This window comes from Nyctibius grandis, chromosome 22 (genome assembly GCF_013368605.1).
Source record: "Nyctibius grandis isolate bNycGra1 chromosome 22, bNycGra1.pri, whole genome shotgun sequence".
NCBI lineage: Eukaryota > Metazoa > Chordata > Aves > Nyctibiiformes > Nyctibiidae > Nyctibius > Nyctibius grandis.
This window is the reverse complement of record NC_090679.1, coordinates 6,375,980-6,389,380: the sequence shown is the minus strand read 5'-3', so window position 1 is coordinate 6,389,380 and position 13,401 is coordinate 6,375,980. Positions and strand designations below refer to the sequence as shown.

General features: G+C 49.9%; 1 protein-coding gene across 1 annotated transcript; it reads right to left on the bottom strand.

Annotated features, from left to right (window-relative positions):
* Positions 1-4,014: 4,014 nt before the first annotated feature.
* Positions 4,015-13,401, bottom strand: PAIP2 (poly(A) binding protein interacting protein 2). The gene is made up of 4 exons (XM_068417219.1): positions 13,189-13,401; positions 8,630-8,789; positions 6,154-6,333; positions 4,015-5,108 (listed from the first exon to the last, which is right to left on the bottom strand). The coding sequence occupies exons 2-4, from the start codon at positions 8,765-8,767 to the stop codon at positions 5,043-5,045; spliced, it is 384 nt and encodes a 127-aa protein (XP_068273320.1). The 5' UTR covers positions 8,768-8,789; positions 13,189-13,401; the 3' UTR covers positions 4,015-5,042.

The window sequence follows — 13,401 nt, the reverse complement described above, 5'->3', positions numbered from 1 at the left end:
TCAGCACAAGCCCTCAGCCAACCCCTCCTGCTTCGGGGAGCCCTGGCTCCGTCCCGGCCGCTCCGGGGAAGCGCAGCCTGCAGCAGCCCGGTGGTTTTGGGCAGCAGGCGCAGAAGGCAGCCGATGGCCTCACCGCAACGGCCGGCAGAGCCAAGCCCATCGCTGGGCTTGGGTTTAGCGCCAAAAACCCAAAGTTGAAGCCAGCACGGTGTGACCCTGTCACAGCCTGTCCGCACCAGCATGGTGCCATGGCCACGCACTCGCTCCCCGGCCCGAGCAGGAGAGCAGAAGTGAGAAACCCCGTGGGCTGAGAGAAGGACACTTTGATAAGTGGAGTTGGGGAAAAACCCACCATAAAACCCCAAATGATGCAAATGCAATCACTTGTTACCCCCCACAAGCACAGCGATGCCCAGCCAGGCTCTGGGCGGTGGAAGAGCCCCATCTCTTCTGCTGCTGTCTCAATTCTGTTGCTGAGCGTGACGTTGCAGGGCGTGCAATGCCCTTCTGGTCAGCTGCGTCCCCTCCCAGCTTCTTGGCCACCCCCAGCAAGAGAAGGAGAAAGCCCTGCCACTGTGCAAGTGCTGTTCAACGACAGCCAAAGCTCCGGCGTGCTGCCAACTGCTGTGGTCACAAACCCAAACACAGCGGGGCAGGGGCTGCGACGGAGAACGGCAGCTCCATCCTAGCAGAGACCATAGAATCATGGAATCGTTTAGGTTGGGAAGGACCTTTAAGATCGTCAAGTCCAACCGTTACCCCAGCACTGCCAAGGCCACCACTAACCCATGTCCCTCAGCACCACATCTACACGGCTTTTAAATCCCTCCAGGGATGGTGACTCCACCACTGCCCTGGGCAGCCTGTGCCAGTGCTTGACAACCCTTTGGGGAAGACATTTTCCCTGATGTCCAATCTAAACCTCCCCTGGCACAACTTGAGGCTGTTTCCTCTCCTCCTGTCCCTTGATACCCTCCTTTCAGGCAGTTGTAGAGAGCAAGAAGGTCTCCCCTCAGCCTCCTTTTCTCCACACTAAACACCCCCAGGTCCCTCAGCCGCTCCTCATCACACTTGTGCTCCAGACCCTTCACCACCTTCGTTGCCCTTCTCTGGACTCGCTCCAGCACCTCAAGGTCTTTCTTGGAGTGAGGGGCCCAAAACTGCACCCAGGATTCGAGGTGCGGCCTCACCAGTGCCGAGTCCAGAGGGATGATCCCTGCCCTAGTCCTGCTGGCCACACTAGTGCTGACACAAGCCAGGATGCTGGTGGCCTTCTTGGCCACCTGGGCACACTGCTGGCTCATATTCAGCCACCATCGACCAACACCCCCAGGTCCTGTTAAAGTAAATCTGGCAGAGTCCAGGTCTCTAGGTTTGCTGATTCTTTATCGAAGCAGCTCAGAGCTGGCCCCCCACCGCAGTGAATGGTAAGCAACACAAACTCTACACCTTATATACCTTTCAGAACGCGTTATGTAAGATACAAAGTCTTTAGTACTTTTCCATGAATGCTGGTTCCTGAATCTTCTCATTTGTTAAAAACCCACCACAATCTCCTGTCTCATCTGGTTCTTTTCATTCTGTTCCACTTCTTTGTTCTGGCTTTGAAGTCTTCAGGGTCGTCTTGGTCACTTATCTCCTCCTCCATCGTCTTGTGTACACACAGATGTTTTTACCCTTGAATTTTAAGAGGGCTTCAGGATGTTTTATTAACTATATACCACAATGTAGATCTAAGCTGAGCAGTTTTCTACCTCTGTAGTCTCATGCTCTTTTGATAAATGCTTATTTTCCAGACAATTCTCTTTTGTTATGTCTAAATTTCTAAGAAACTACTCATTAAGTTGACTGGGTTTTAAGCCAGCCCTGGAGGGGGCTGTACAAGGGCTCAATGAGCAGCATTACGGTTGCAATGTGGTTCTCAGACTTTCTGAGCACCTGTGGCTGTTGTTTCCTCATTAATTTTTATCTAGGCCTAAATCCTTGGATCTAAACATAAAGCAAATCATTTATTTCCTTCTACACAGAACTGGCCCCAACGCTGAGCCCTGAGGAACACCACTGGTGACTGGGGAAGTTCACCCTGTCAGTAACCTCCCCACGCTGTGTAGTTGGCTGGGATATGACAAACCCAAAGTGGCAAGGCTGGCTGGGTCACACGCTGGCTCCTAGCAGCAGCACCCAGCTGCCGTCACCCCGAGCTGATCACACCCCGGCTGAAACCCCAGGAGGAAGCTCAGCGACAGGCAGCTGCTGCCAGCTGTGCAGGGGTTCTCCAGGGGAACTCCCACTCCAGCTAAAAATAAGCTGGGGCACGGTAGCATGATACTTCCTGACCTTCTGTCTTCAGGTGCTCGAGTCTAAACTATTTCCAAGTCAGTGGAAACGCCAGACTGGTTTTGCTGCTCCCAGGAAGGCCAGCAGATCTCAGAAGGCTGGGAAGGGGGAAGGCAACGCTCAGTAACGAGCCTGGGATAATTGCGATTAGCATTTTGCAGAGCAACAGCAGAATGAGTTGGTCTGACTGAACTCCTCCGAGGGGTTCTGCCACCTGGAGTAAGACCAACGCAGCGATGTGGTTACGCTGTAGGCTGACACCTGTGCCAAGGCTGCGTCTCACCCTTCCCGTTCTGCGGCACTGCGTAATTTCTGAAGTGGTTCCATTTGGTTTCATCAGAGCTTTTAAAAAAAAAAATATTAACAGCAAGGCTGAGCAAAGTTAAGCAGCAAGCACATGGACAGTGGGATTGAGTGCGCCCTCAGCAAGTTTGCCTATGACACCGAGCCGTGTGTGGACACGCCGGAGGGGAGGGATGGCATCCAGAGGGACCTGGACAGGCTGGAGAGCTGGGCCTGTGCGAACCGCATAAAGGTCAACAAGGCCAAGTGCAAGGTCCTGCACGTGGGTCGGGGCAACCCCAAGCACAAACACAGGCTGGGCGGAGAATGGATGGAGAGCAGCCCTGAGGAGAAGGACTTGGGGGTGATGGGTGACGAGAAGCTCACCATGAGCCGGCAACGTGCGCTTGCAGCCCACAAAGCCACCCGTGTCCTGGGCTGCATCCCCAGCAGCGTGGCCAGCAGAGCCAGGGAGGGGATTCTGCCCCTCTGCTCCGCTCTCCTGAGACCCCCCCTGCAGTGCTGCGTCCAGCTCTGGGGCCCCAACAGAAGAAGGACACGGAGCTGTTGGAGCGAGTCCAGAGGAGGCCACGAAGATGCTCAGAGGGCTGGAGCCCCTCTGCTGTGGAGACAGGCTGAGAGAGCTGGGGCTGTTCAGCCTGGAGAAGAGAAGGCTCCGGGGAGACCTTCTAGCACCTTCCAGTGCCTGAAGGGGCTACAGGAAAGCTGGAGAGGGGCTTTTGACAAGTGCACGGAGTGACAGGATGAGGGGGAACGGTTTTAAACTGAAAGAGGGGAGACTGAGATATTAGGAAGAAATTCTTTGCTGTGAGGGTGGTAAGACCCTGGCCCAGGTTGCCCAGAGAAGCTGTGGCTGCCCCCTCCCTGGCAGTGTTCAAGGCCAGGTTGGATGGGGCTTGGAGCAACCTGGTCTGGTGGAAGGTGTCCCTGCCCATGGCAGGGGGGTTGGAACTGGATGGTCTTTAAGGTCCCTCCCAACCCAAACCAGTCTGTGATTCTGTGAAAAGTGGATCAGACTCGTATCTGAGGACTCCCCCACACCCTCCTGCAGCTCTCAGGCCTACAGTACCAAGAGCACCCAGCTCCAACGGCTTTATATAGTGCCCTCAGCTGTTAAGCAGGACTGCCCGTGCTGCCAGCAGCACCGGCGCTGAGCTGGGATTAGCAGCGGTGAGAACGAAGGAAAATATGCCCAGGCAAACGCATAAAGCAGGAGGAAAGAAAAGAGCAGCTGGAGTCGAATCCCAGATGAATATTTTGGGCTATCGTGTTACCAACAGCCTCCCAGGCACCGTACCCGTAATGTCACTCCTTTCCCCTGCACGTTGTCAAAGGAGTTTCCCCGAGGTGTGTTTTCACGAGACAGCCACCACATCAGTTCTACTATTATTTATTTTTTTAAATATTTTTGAAAAAATATAATTTTTTTACAATATTTTCAACTTAAACACTATTCACACTGAACACGTATGGCAGCTTAACCTACCCGAATATGAAGTTTAAGAAGCCAAAACTGTTCTAGCTTTATTAAAAGAAAAAAAAAAAAAAGTCGTTGTGCTGTAGACTATCGTGTAGTGATGATTAAACAAAGCAAGGGGAAAGCACCACTCAAATCACTAATGCTCGGGTTTTCTTGGTTAAATCCAGCTAGGATAAAGTTGTACGCTAGGAGTTACATAGGCAGCGCTATGTACGTGTCTGGGCATCTTGGAAGAAATTGTGATGAAACTCACATCTCCTGTAACGTCATTAGGAAGCGAAACGTGTCTAACATGATCACACACTGCGGAGGACAGGGAATTCCTTCCGTCCGATCCCTTGGGGTGTTAGTTCAGTGGCTGAGAGCTATGACTCTGTGCAGGTCTGTAAAATTTCTGTTAAAGCTCATGCTGCTTACGAGGAGCATGAAGTTTTTAAAGGGGAAAAATTAACATTAGTAACAACGCTGATATTTCAAAGGAAAGTTAGCTAATTTGCATAACAATCAGATATCCTTGCTTTCACTTTTAAGTTAAGGCATTATCAGGTGCAAAGTAGCACCAGTGAACACATCTCGAGTTAAAAACAGACCATCCGTAGCAAATTCCAAGTCCTATTTAAAAAGACAGAGTCTGCAGAAGGTTTTATAAACGTGGTACTTGGTCTCAACTTGACTGGTGCTTCTTACCTCACTGTCTCCTTTGCAGAGAGCCAGGGCCCAATTATGTTCCCACTCAACTTTTGACGGATTTACTTAATAACAGTCTCAGCACTTTTATTGAGCATGCAAGACTAACAAAACTTTGGCAATGCATAAGTGTAACACAGTGACAAGAAGAGAGCGCTTTTACAATTAAATCTTCTAATACTGGCTTCACAGTGTGGAAATTGTGCTACATCCACCAAGAGAGGGCCCAGTCTACTCAAATATTTAAGTACTTCACCCCAGGGACAAACTCCTTTGCGTTTGGATTCAGATTACTCTTGACCTGAGGAAGGGAAAACCAGAAGGTGCATTAGAGCATTATTTTCATCTCACATTTTCAAGCTGAATACAATTCGAGGTGGACAGCATGAGGAACCGTTTACGGACTCAGAGCAAGTCAGGCACACAGCAGGGGTTTTTGCGTATACCAAAAGTCTCTATAATCACTACAAAAGCCCGCTCCTCTGTGCTACTACCTGAGTTAGCCATCCTTCCTCAGCACCACCTCGATGTTTCTATGTCTGCGACTACCCTGTCCTCCCACTTGGCAAGCTGCTGCTCCACAAGGTCCTGCAGTTATAGGTGGGAAGCCAGCACCTCCAAACTGAGCTCTTTATCAGAAAGAAACGAAGGATTAGGCTTTTGTGTTCTTAATTGAGTCTAAAACTGCTGCCTGCAGCTGCTTAAGCTTGGAAAAGTAGGGGCTTGCAGCTGAATTTCACAGCAGTTACGTGACATGACGATGTGGTTTTTGCACTCTGTATCAGTAACTTCGTGTTTTGTTAGGGGAAACTAAGCCCACAGTGCCCTTTCCTTTTAGTTAAGCTCTGGGCAGATGTCATCCAGCAAGAAACAGGGAAATAATCATAGTTTAGCCGCTTTCCTTGTCCTGAGGATTCCCTACAAAGAGATCTGCTGTGGTTTGCACCATCCAAACCAGACCTGAGACCACGGCTCGTACCTACCCAACACAAGTGTTGACAGCTGCTGAATTAAACACTTGCAGTCCTGTCACCCAACGGCCCTTCACACAGTCAGCGTGCTTCGCTCACTGCCTTTCATAATACAGCATGCCTATCCAAAGCCACTTGAATTTATGCCATGGGCACCATGTGGTTATGAAGAAAACCACCAAATAGGTCACGTCACTGGAGGAAACATCCCTCACCCAACCGTTCCACATTCCCCCCTCCACCACAGCCAGGCATGGTTTAAGAGCCTCTGACCTATATGTAAAGGATTTTCTCTTGCCATTATCAGCAACAAAAATCAGCCTTGGACAAAGAGAGGTGTCAAGCTTTAGAAATATGATGAGAAACTGTATTTACCACCAGATCCTCCAGTGATGAGCTGTCACTGATAACAAGGTCATTGAACTGGTCCTGGATTTGATCCATTGTTTGTGGGAGATCACGGGCTGGAATAAACCATTCGTGCTCCTCTTCTTCTTCCAGCATCTCCTGGAAACAGCGCTCAATAAATTCTTCTTCCCACAACTCCTCTTCAATCTATACGAGAAGAAACTGCTTCATCAACAAACTTATTAAGAGCTTGTGTCTTCATTCCAAGGTTTGTGCACCTAGATGACCTTCTTTCTAGCTCTGCAATAGGACCTCCAGCAGAACACCATGCTCGTGCTGCAGGATGGCAAGCAGCTTTGACTTTTTTTAATGTAGAAAGGGGCTTTGTCCCAGGAACTCGGGCTGCAGTTAAAAGGGAATGGCAGGACAACCCCTCAGCCCTAGCTGTTTCATTTGCAGCTTGTTATGAGCTCAAGGAGAAGGAAAATGTTGGTTCCAAGTGAAAATGTCAGTTGTACCGATTAGTCTGGACTGAACTCACTGCAAATACGAGGAAGGGAACCAGGGACAACGCACACACCCAGGCACACTCCCTTGGAAAGTGTCCTGCAAGACTCTTGGGGAAAAAAATACCCACAGCCTGTCACTTGGAACGGGGAACAAGCAGCATCTCCTTGGCTGTAGATTATGCATCACCCTATGCAGTTCTCCTAAGGAACTCCACACAGCCTCAGCAGGCATTAACAACGCTGACCTGCTGTACTACAGGCAGGACAAACCAACTGAGGCAGAACTGACACGCATTGCAAAGATTAAAGGCAAGTCTGGCTTGGTTGTTCAGTAAACTAGCTTTGGAGGGAGCTCATCCTGACAGATTTTCCACGTCCTGCATCACAGCACTTGAGAGTGGAAAGCAGGGAAATAGAAGCTGGTGTGAATGACTTGCCAGACGTAAGGGAGTGGAAAAATGATTCAGGACAGACTTAAAAGTTCACTCAGTGGAAGTGTGAACAAGTTTTCCTATCTAACCTTCACTCTGAAATCAAACACACACTTGATCCTGAAGTGGAAATTCAGTTACATACCACAAACACCAAACCAGAAAAGTTCACGTCAGAGTTCAGGATTCCTGTACAATCTAGGCTGCCTGTGCTTGGGGCAAACATGGTCACCAGCTCACTTGGTGCTCAAGCTGCACAGCTTTGGGGAACAGGGACTCACCACCGTGTGCTCTAAGCCACTGTCCAGACAATTCAAACCCCGCACAAAACACCAACGTAGTCATTTCCCCAGTAAAGCACCCCAGCAAGGACAGCAGCCTCTGATCAGTCAGGGTTGCCCGGCTCCACGTTTTTTGTTACATGGTTGTAACAGCATCTCCAGAAGTACTAAATAATGTTTAATTCCCCAAATGTCTTGAAATTAATACTGGCTGTTTACATTTTCCAGCCCAAGTTTAACTTGATCAGGTTCCCACAGAGAAATGTGTGGAGACACGGTGCTGGCCTGCCTGAATAACACTATTCTCCCCTCATGCTCCCAATCTTTCCTCTTCTCCAATAACAAAGCCTGTACCTGACAAATAGTTTATTCATGGCACAACTCTCAGCTCCTTCCCGAAGAACTACACATCCCATATGCTAAGTACAGAGCAGTTCCCAGAAGGAAAAACCCACCAAACAGGAAACAGCACCAAGACCATCCTGGCGTAGGCACAAGAGAATTTAGATTTTGCGAGCAACCTGAATTTCAGATTAGCTTTGTGCCCTGCTGGCACCCTGGAGAGAGAGCAGCAGACATATCCTGTTTCAGAAGCTCAGCCTTCAGCACAGCCACACTGTGCAGAGAAAGCAGCTACCTGAGTACAAAGATCAAGTTTTGATTAAGAAAGGGGCGGAGGAAAGAGGTAGGCTGCTCCCAGCCTCCACAGGAGAGAAAACAGTGTCCAGATGCAAGGGAAAGATGAAGTTAAAGCTTCCTTCCAACGCGATTGCGAAGGTCAGCTGTAAGACACTTAACTATCAAGCAACAACAGCTTGTCACCCAACAGCTTCATCCACCAACTCCCTGAGGAACAACAGTCCTGCTGACAAGGCAGGTAGGCACCGGGACATACCCAGCTCAGAACTACCACAGCCAGCACGTTCGCACGTGTAAAACCTCTGCAGCTCAGCGGCCGAGCAAGATCTGTCCCATCCAAAGTGCCACATAAAGGCTGTCCACTATTTTCTTTTTTTCCCTCTCACAGAAGCAGGAATCAATGGATGCATCAGCACATGCCACATTTCCCGTATTTTCCACCAAGATTACAGAAAATAGGCATTCATTGCCGGAGAAGGGGAGATCTCTCTGTTCCCCCCATTATTCTAGCAAGCCTATCTAAAAACCCCGTCTCTAAAGGATTCCCAGCCTCATACCCCAGTTGCTAAGGCACAGCGCCTCTCCCTTCAGCTAGAGACCGGCAAGGCACATCACAAGACATTCATCGAGGGAAATTACTTGCCTGTCTGTTGAATTCCTCTTCGTTTTCCATCCACATGTACTCCGCAAAGGGATTGTCATCTTCGTGAGAATGGCCATTTATGATCACATCTTCGCTGATGATGCTTGGGCTGGTACTGCTGCGACTTGGATCTTTCATGGCTGTGCCTTTGATTCAAAGTCTGCAATTAAGAAATGCAGTAATTAAAGATTCGCTCATCACCCTGCTCTGCATAAGCCCGGCCCAAGGGAAGGCTGCACCTGAAGGCCCCAGGTAGCCTTACTGTGACTGCAGCAGAGCAGCTCTGCTAATCCCAACAAGAGAGTATCAAACACCGTTTCCATTGTATGTGGATTTGGGTGACAAATTAATTTCCTAAATTAAAACTCACCAAATCGGTAAATGCCAAGCGCCAAGACCAATGAAAAGTGGCAGAAAAAAACATAAAGCACATGTACTTGCCAGTAGGAAAATATTTAAGGCAACGCTCAAGAAACGAAAGGAAAATTTGTTTTCCAAAATGCTCCTGAAGCTCCCACCTGAGTTTCAACAAACTCCCCTGGAAATGATCTGCCCGGTGTCCATACTGTGCCGGAGGCGGTGGGCAACACGTCAGAGGAATCCCCAAGGGTACTCAGAGCAGGGGAAAATCAGAGTGACTTTTAGCCTACCCCAATTCAGTTATGGGACGTTCTCTCTGATGACATGAAATTCATGGCCGCTTCACCACTGGGAAGCCTTGCAAGCAAGGCACAAACCATTCCGCACCGATTCCTCGCAGAGCCAAGCTGGCACAACAGCTCTTACAGCTACCTCGTTAGCAAAAGCCCACTGATTGAGCAGCTTCAGGCAAAGACAATATCATAAGGCACTGGAAGACAGGACGCGCTTGCCTCTCATCCCGCTTCATTAACATGGATGGAGTCACGTCTGGGGAGCGCGACATCGCTGCGCGTCCGCGGTACGGGATATCGCAACGCCCCAACTCAAGGAACGAAGGTGCAGTTGGCGAGCGTGTTTTGTTCCACCCAACCACAACCAAAAGCGGGACAAACCCTACATCTGGGCCGAATCCTTGCCATAAGAACAGCACCGCAGCCCTTCTGTCAGCCGTAAGCCTGTGTGAAGCCTGTAACTCCGAGTTCAGAGCCCCAGTTCTAACTGAAAATCTGATTTGTGTTGGAAAGTAAATGAGACAATGCTGCTGTTTTCCTACACCACGCTTAAGTACAGATATCAATACTGCAAAAGCTGAGTATTTTTAGATACTAACAGTATACAAAGCCTGTGAGGCAAGGAGCTCAAAAAAAATAATCAAACTTAAATGTTTTCCTAGTGCTAAAAATTCGCAATGAAACCATGCAGCAGCAAGTGAAAATATTTTTATTTTATTCTCAAATCAACGTTTTAGCTCATCCGCATATCAAAAAATGACTTATTCGGAGAACAGGATAACAAAATATTGCCTCCGTTGTTATCAGAGTACAAGGGCTTATCACGTAGCAGCTCGTATTTTCTCTTTACATTTCAGTCGGTCCTATTATCTATGGAATTAATGCAAGTTTTGGTTCAAAACATATTCTTGATAATACCAGGTTAAAGGCTTGTCACATCCAAATGATCAGCCAAGAAAAACAGAAAGAAAAAGGAACTTGCCTGGTTTGCTCTACTCAAGTTTTCAAATCAAAGGCAAGCCCAAGTACGGAAGTCACTTTAGCTCCCTAGGAAGTACAACAAATGAGAGCAGAACCCGGGTATTCTAGCAAGAGAAAACAGGTTCTTTTTGATGTTCTTTCAAAACAAACTCGCCGAGGATTACTGGCAGCATTTAACGTAAAACAGGAAAAGACATTGCATTTAACGCCCCAATTGAAGCTTGAAATTGCTTTAAGCAACTTCAGCTGTTCACAAGCTAACACACAGGAGAGACTAAAAGAAATAAAAGATCTCTGAGTCTAAAAAGCCTAATTTTGCTTATTTTTTTTTTTACTGGCAAGCATTTTCACCATTATTTTTTATGGAGTGAATCTTGACATTAATATCCCACTGGGCTTTCTGCACACCAACAGTTTGCACTACAGGTGAGTAACTCTGCATTAGCAGCGTAAGGTACTCAGGCCAAATCCCAGGCAACTTCTGTACAAAGAAAACAAGTCCATAAAGTTAAAAATAACAACTCAAACACCCCTGCTTGTTCGTGTAAAAGCTTGAAGGCTTAATTTCTTTTCCAATTTCTTAAACGTTCCCACAGAACACAAGCTATTTGCTTTAGGAGGGAGGGAAGAGAAGCGCAGTGTTTCACGTCTGGACTGAAACAATGTTCTCCATTCCTGCCCAAGGACGATGTGGATGGTTATCTTTGAGGTCCGAGGCTCAACCCTGAATATCTGAAGTTTATCTGACGAAGCCCTCAGTCCGCTAAGGTTTTCCCACAGGAAAACACTGTCAGTGAACACTTATCCTGCATGAACGGGTAAGAAGCCCCAGGCCAGTCCCTTACTCACAGCACTCCTTGTAACTGGATTTTCTGCAACTTGTAATAAAATACACCGTACAGGGAGCTTTCCCGTTCACCGTTTCAAGATACAAACCAGTCGGCCTTCTGCGCTCGTTTGCCAGGACAAGATCAGTCTCGTTTCACTGGTATTTAGTCATGAGCTACAGGCAATTCTGAGAGGGAGAGCCAAACGTCACTTTAGTCTTGCAAAAACTCACAATCTAAGAAGGCTGCTGCAGAAAACAAGCCACAGTGACAGGCTACACTATCATCGTGAATAAAAATAATACATTTTCCATCTGGGAGTAGGTGGAAAGCAGAGGATCTCCAAGCTCCTTACACTAGAACAAGCAAGTAGTGACAGGACAAGGGGGAACGGTTTTAAACTAAAAGAGGGGAGGTTGGGATTAGATATGAGGAAGAAATTCTTCCCTGTGAGGGTGGTGAGACCCTGGCCCAGGTTGCCCAGAGCAGCTGTGGCTGCCCCCTCCCTGGCAGTGTTCAAGGGCAGGTTGGATGGGGCTTGGAGCAACCTGGTCTGGTGGAAGGTGTCCCTGCCCGTGGCAGGGGGTTGGAACTAGATGGGCTTTAAGGTCCCTTCCAACCCAAACCATTCTATATGATTGTATGAAATACAACATGAGTAGTGCTAAGGAACTGAAAAATATGGAGAATTCTGCCACAGTGACATGACTAAGAGATCCAGCCCCAAATTATTCCAGGATTTTGGTGGGGGGATGCAGGAAGAACAGTGTAAGTGCATAAGGAAAGACATTAAAAAATAGGATTTTTATATTAAGAATGAAGACAGAAATTAAAAATCCTGTAACAACAGGACTTTCACTTAACTCAAGCGTTTTCTGTCCAAAATGTGGAACTCATCACTCCAGAACATCATTAAGGTACATTAATTTACCTATTTCTCTGAATTTTGCTGCATTTATAGCAATGAAGAGCCTTAGACCAACCACCATTAAAATTCAAAGCTTTGGGATTGAAGGTTTTGCATTTAAACCCCAATCACGAAAGACGATTATTTAACGCCTACTTCAGAAGATAAGGTTTACAGCTCTAGTTCCATACAGCAACACCCAAGTCCTCACTCCTGATTTAAACAAAAAATAAGAGGAAAATAATTAAGATATTCGCTTCGAGCATGCAAAAGCAACACAGCAGAGCAAGCGGCACCTTGGGGTTTTAGCAGCAGCTTAAGCGAAGGTGGTTTGGTGCAGCAGGGAGTGCTCTGAACTTCTGCAGGAGCTGGTGGTGTGTTTATCACCGGTGCTCCGGTGAGTCAGGAGCGCTGGCCGAGTTTCGTGTTCTCTAATTGGATTAGCAAGTGGCAGTTATCAAATAAACTGATTACAGTGCATATAATAAACGGATTTCTCAATCAAAAGCATGTGGATGCCAGCGCTATCTGACAGGAACACTTCAAAGCGTCGCACCGGGGTTCACTTGAAAACAACCGGCTCGTTTACCAGCCTGAGCAAACCAGTCGGGTGCGAAGCGCCGAGCCCCGGCACTGCCGGCCGCGGGGCCTGCTGGCCAGCCCCCGCGGAGGGGGCCGAGACACCCTTCCTCGGTGCCGATGTCCTCGGTAACGGAGGCCCACGGAGCCGCTGCGAGCAGCGGGAACGGGGCGAAGCCGCGGGCGTGACGCTCCGCTCCGCCGCTCGCTCCCATCGCGGTTACGCAGACGGGCCGAGGCGGGGGGCGGCCACCTCCTCGCCTTGGCGACACACACCGCGGAACGGCAATGGCAGCCCCGTCCCCCCCCGCCGCCGCCGCCCGCTTTGTTCGCTCACAAGGGCCGCCCCCGCGGCGGGGGTTCCGGCCCGGCAGGCCCCGCGCCGCCCGCCCCCCCCCCCCCCTCCCCAGGACCCGGATGGAGCCGGAGACAATGCAGGCGGCGGCAGGGGCGGCCCCGCCGCGCAGGCCCCGCCGCCGCGGGGAAGGGCGGGGGGGGGCCGCTCTCGGCGCCGCCTCAGGGGAGGGGGCGGCGGCTCTGTCCCGCACCACCCCCCGCCCGGCGGCAGCGGCGGCCCCGGGGCTGCGCACCCCCCTCCCCGCGCCGCCTCACCTGCGTGCAGAGGGAAGGGCCGCGGGTGCGCACGCCGCCTCCGAGCTGCTCCGCCGCCGCCGCCTCGTCCCCCGCTCGCTGCCGGCTCCGCTCCGCGCCCGCCGCTGCGCTCCCCTCCCCGCACCGCAGCCCGCCGGACGTGAAATCACTTCCGGTACCTGCGTGACCTCACAGGCACCGCCCCCCGTTCTCCTGGGAGCGGCGGCGGCAGGC

Bases quoted from the DNA above. Each gene is read 5' to 3' on its own strand.
- PAIP2 (XM_068417219.1), bottom strand. From the start codon at position 8,767: ATGAAAGATCCAAGTCGCAGCAGTACCAGCCCAAGCATCATCAGCGAA. The intron at 6,334-8,629 runs GCAAGTAATTTC...CTTCTCGTATAG, and splicing joins AAGAGGAATTCAACAGACAG to ATTGAAGAGGAGTTGTGGGA. The intron at 5,109-6,153 runs GTAAATACAGTT...TCCCTTCCTCAG, and splicing joins CATCACTGGAGGATCTGGTG to GTCAAGAGTAATCTGAATCC.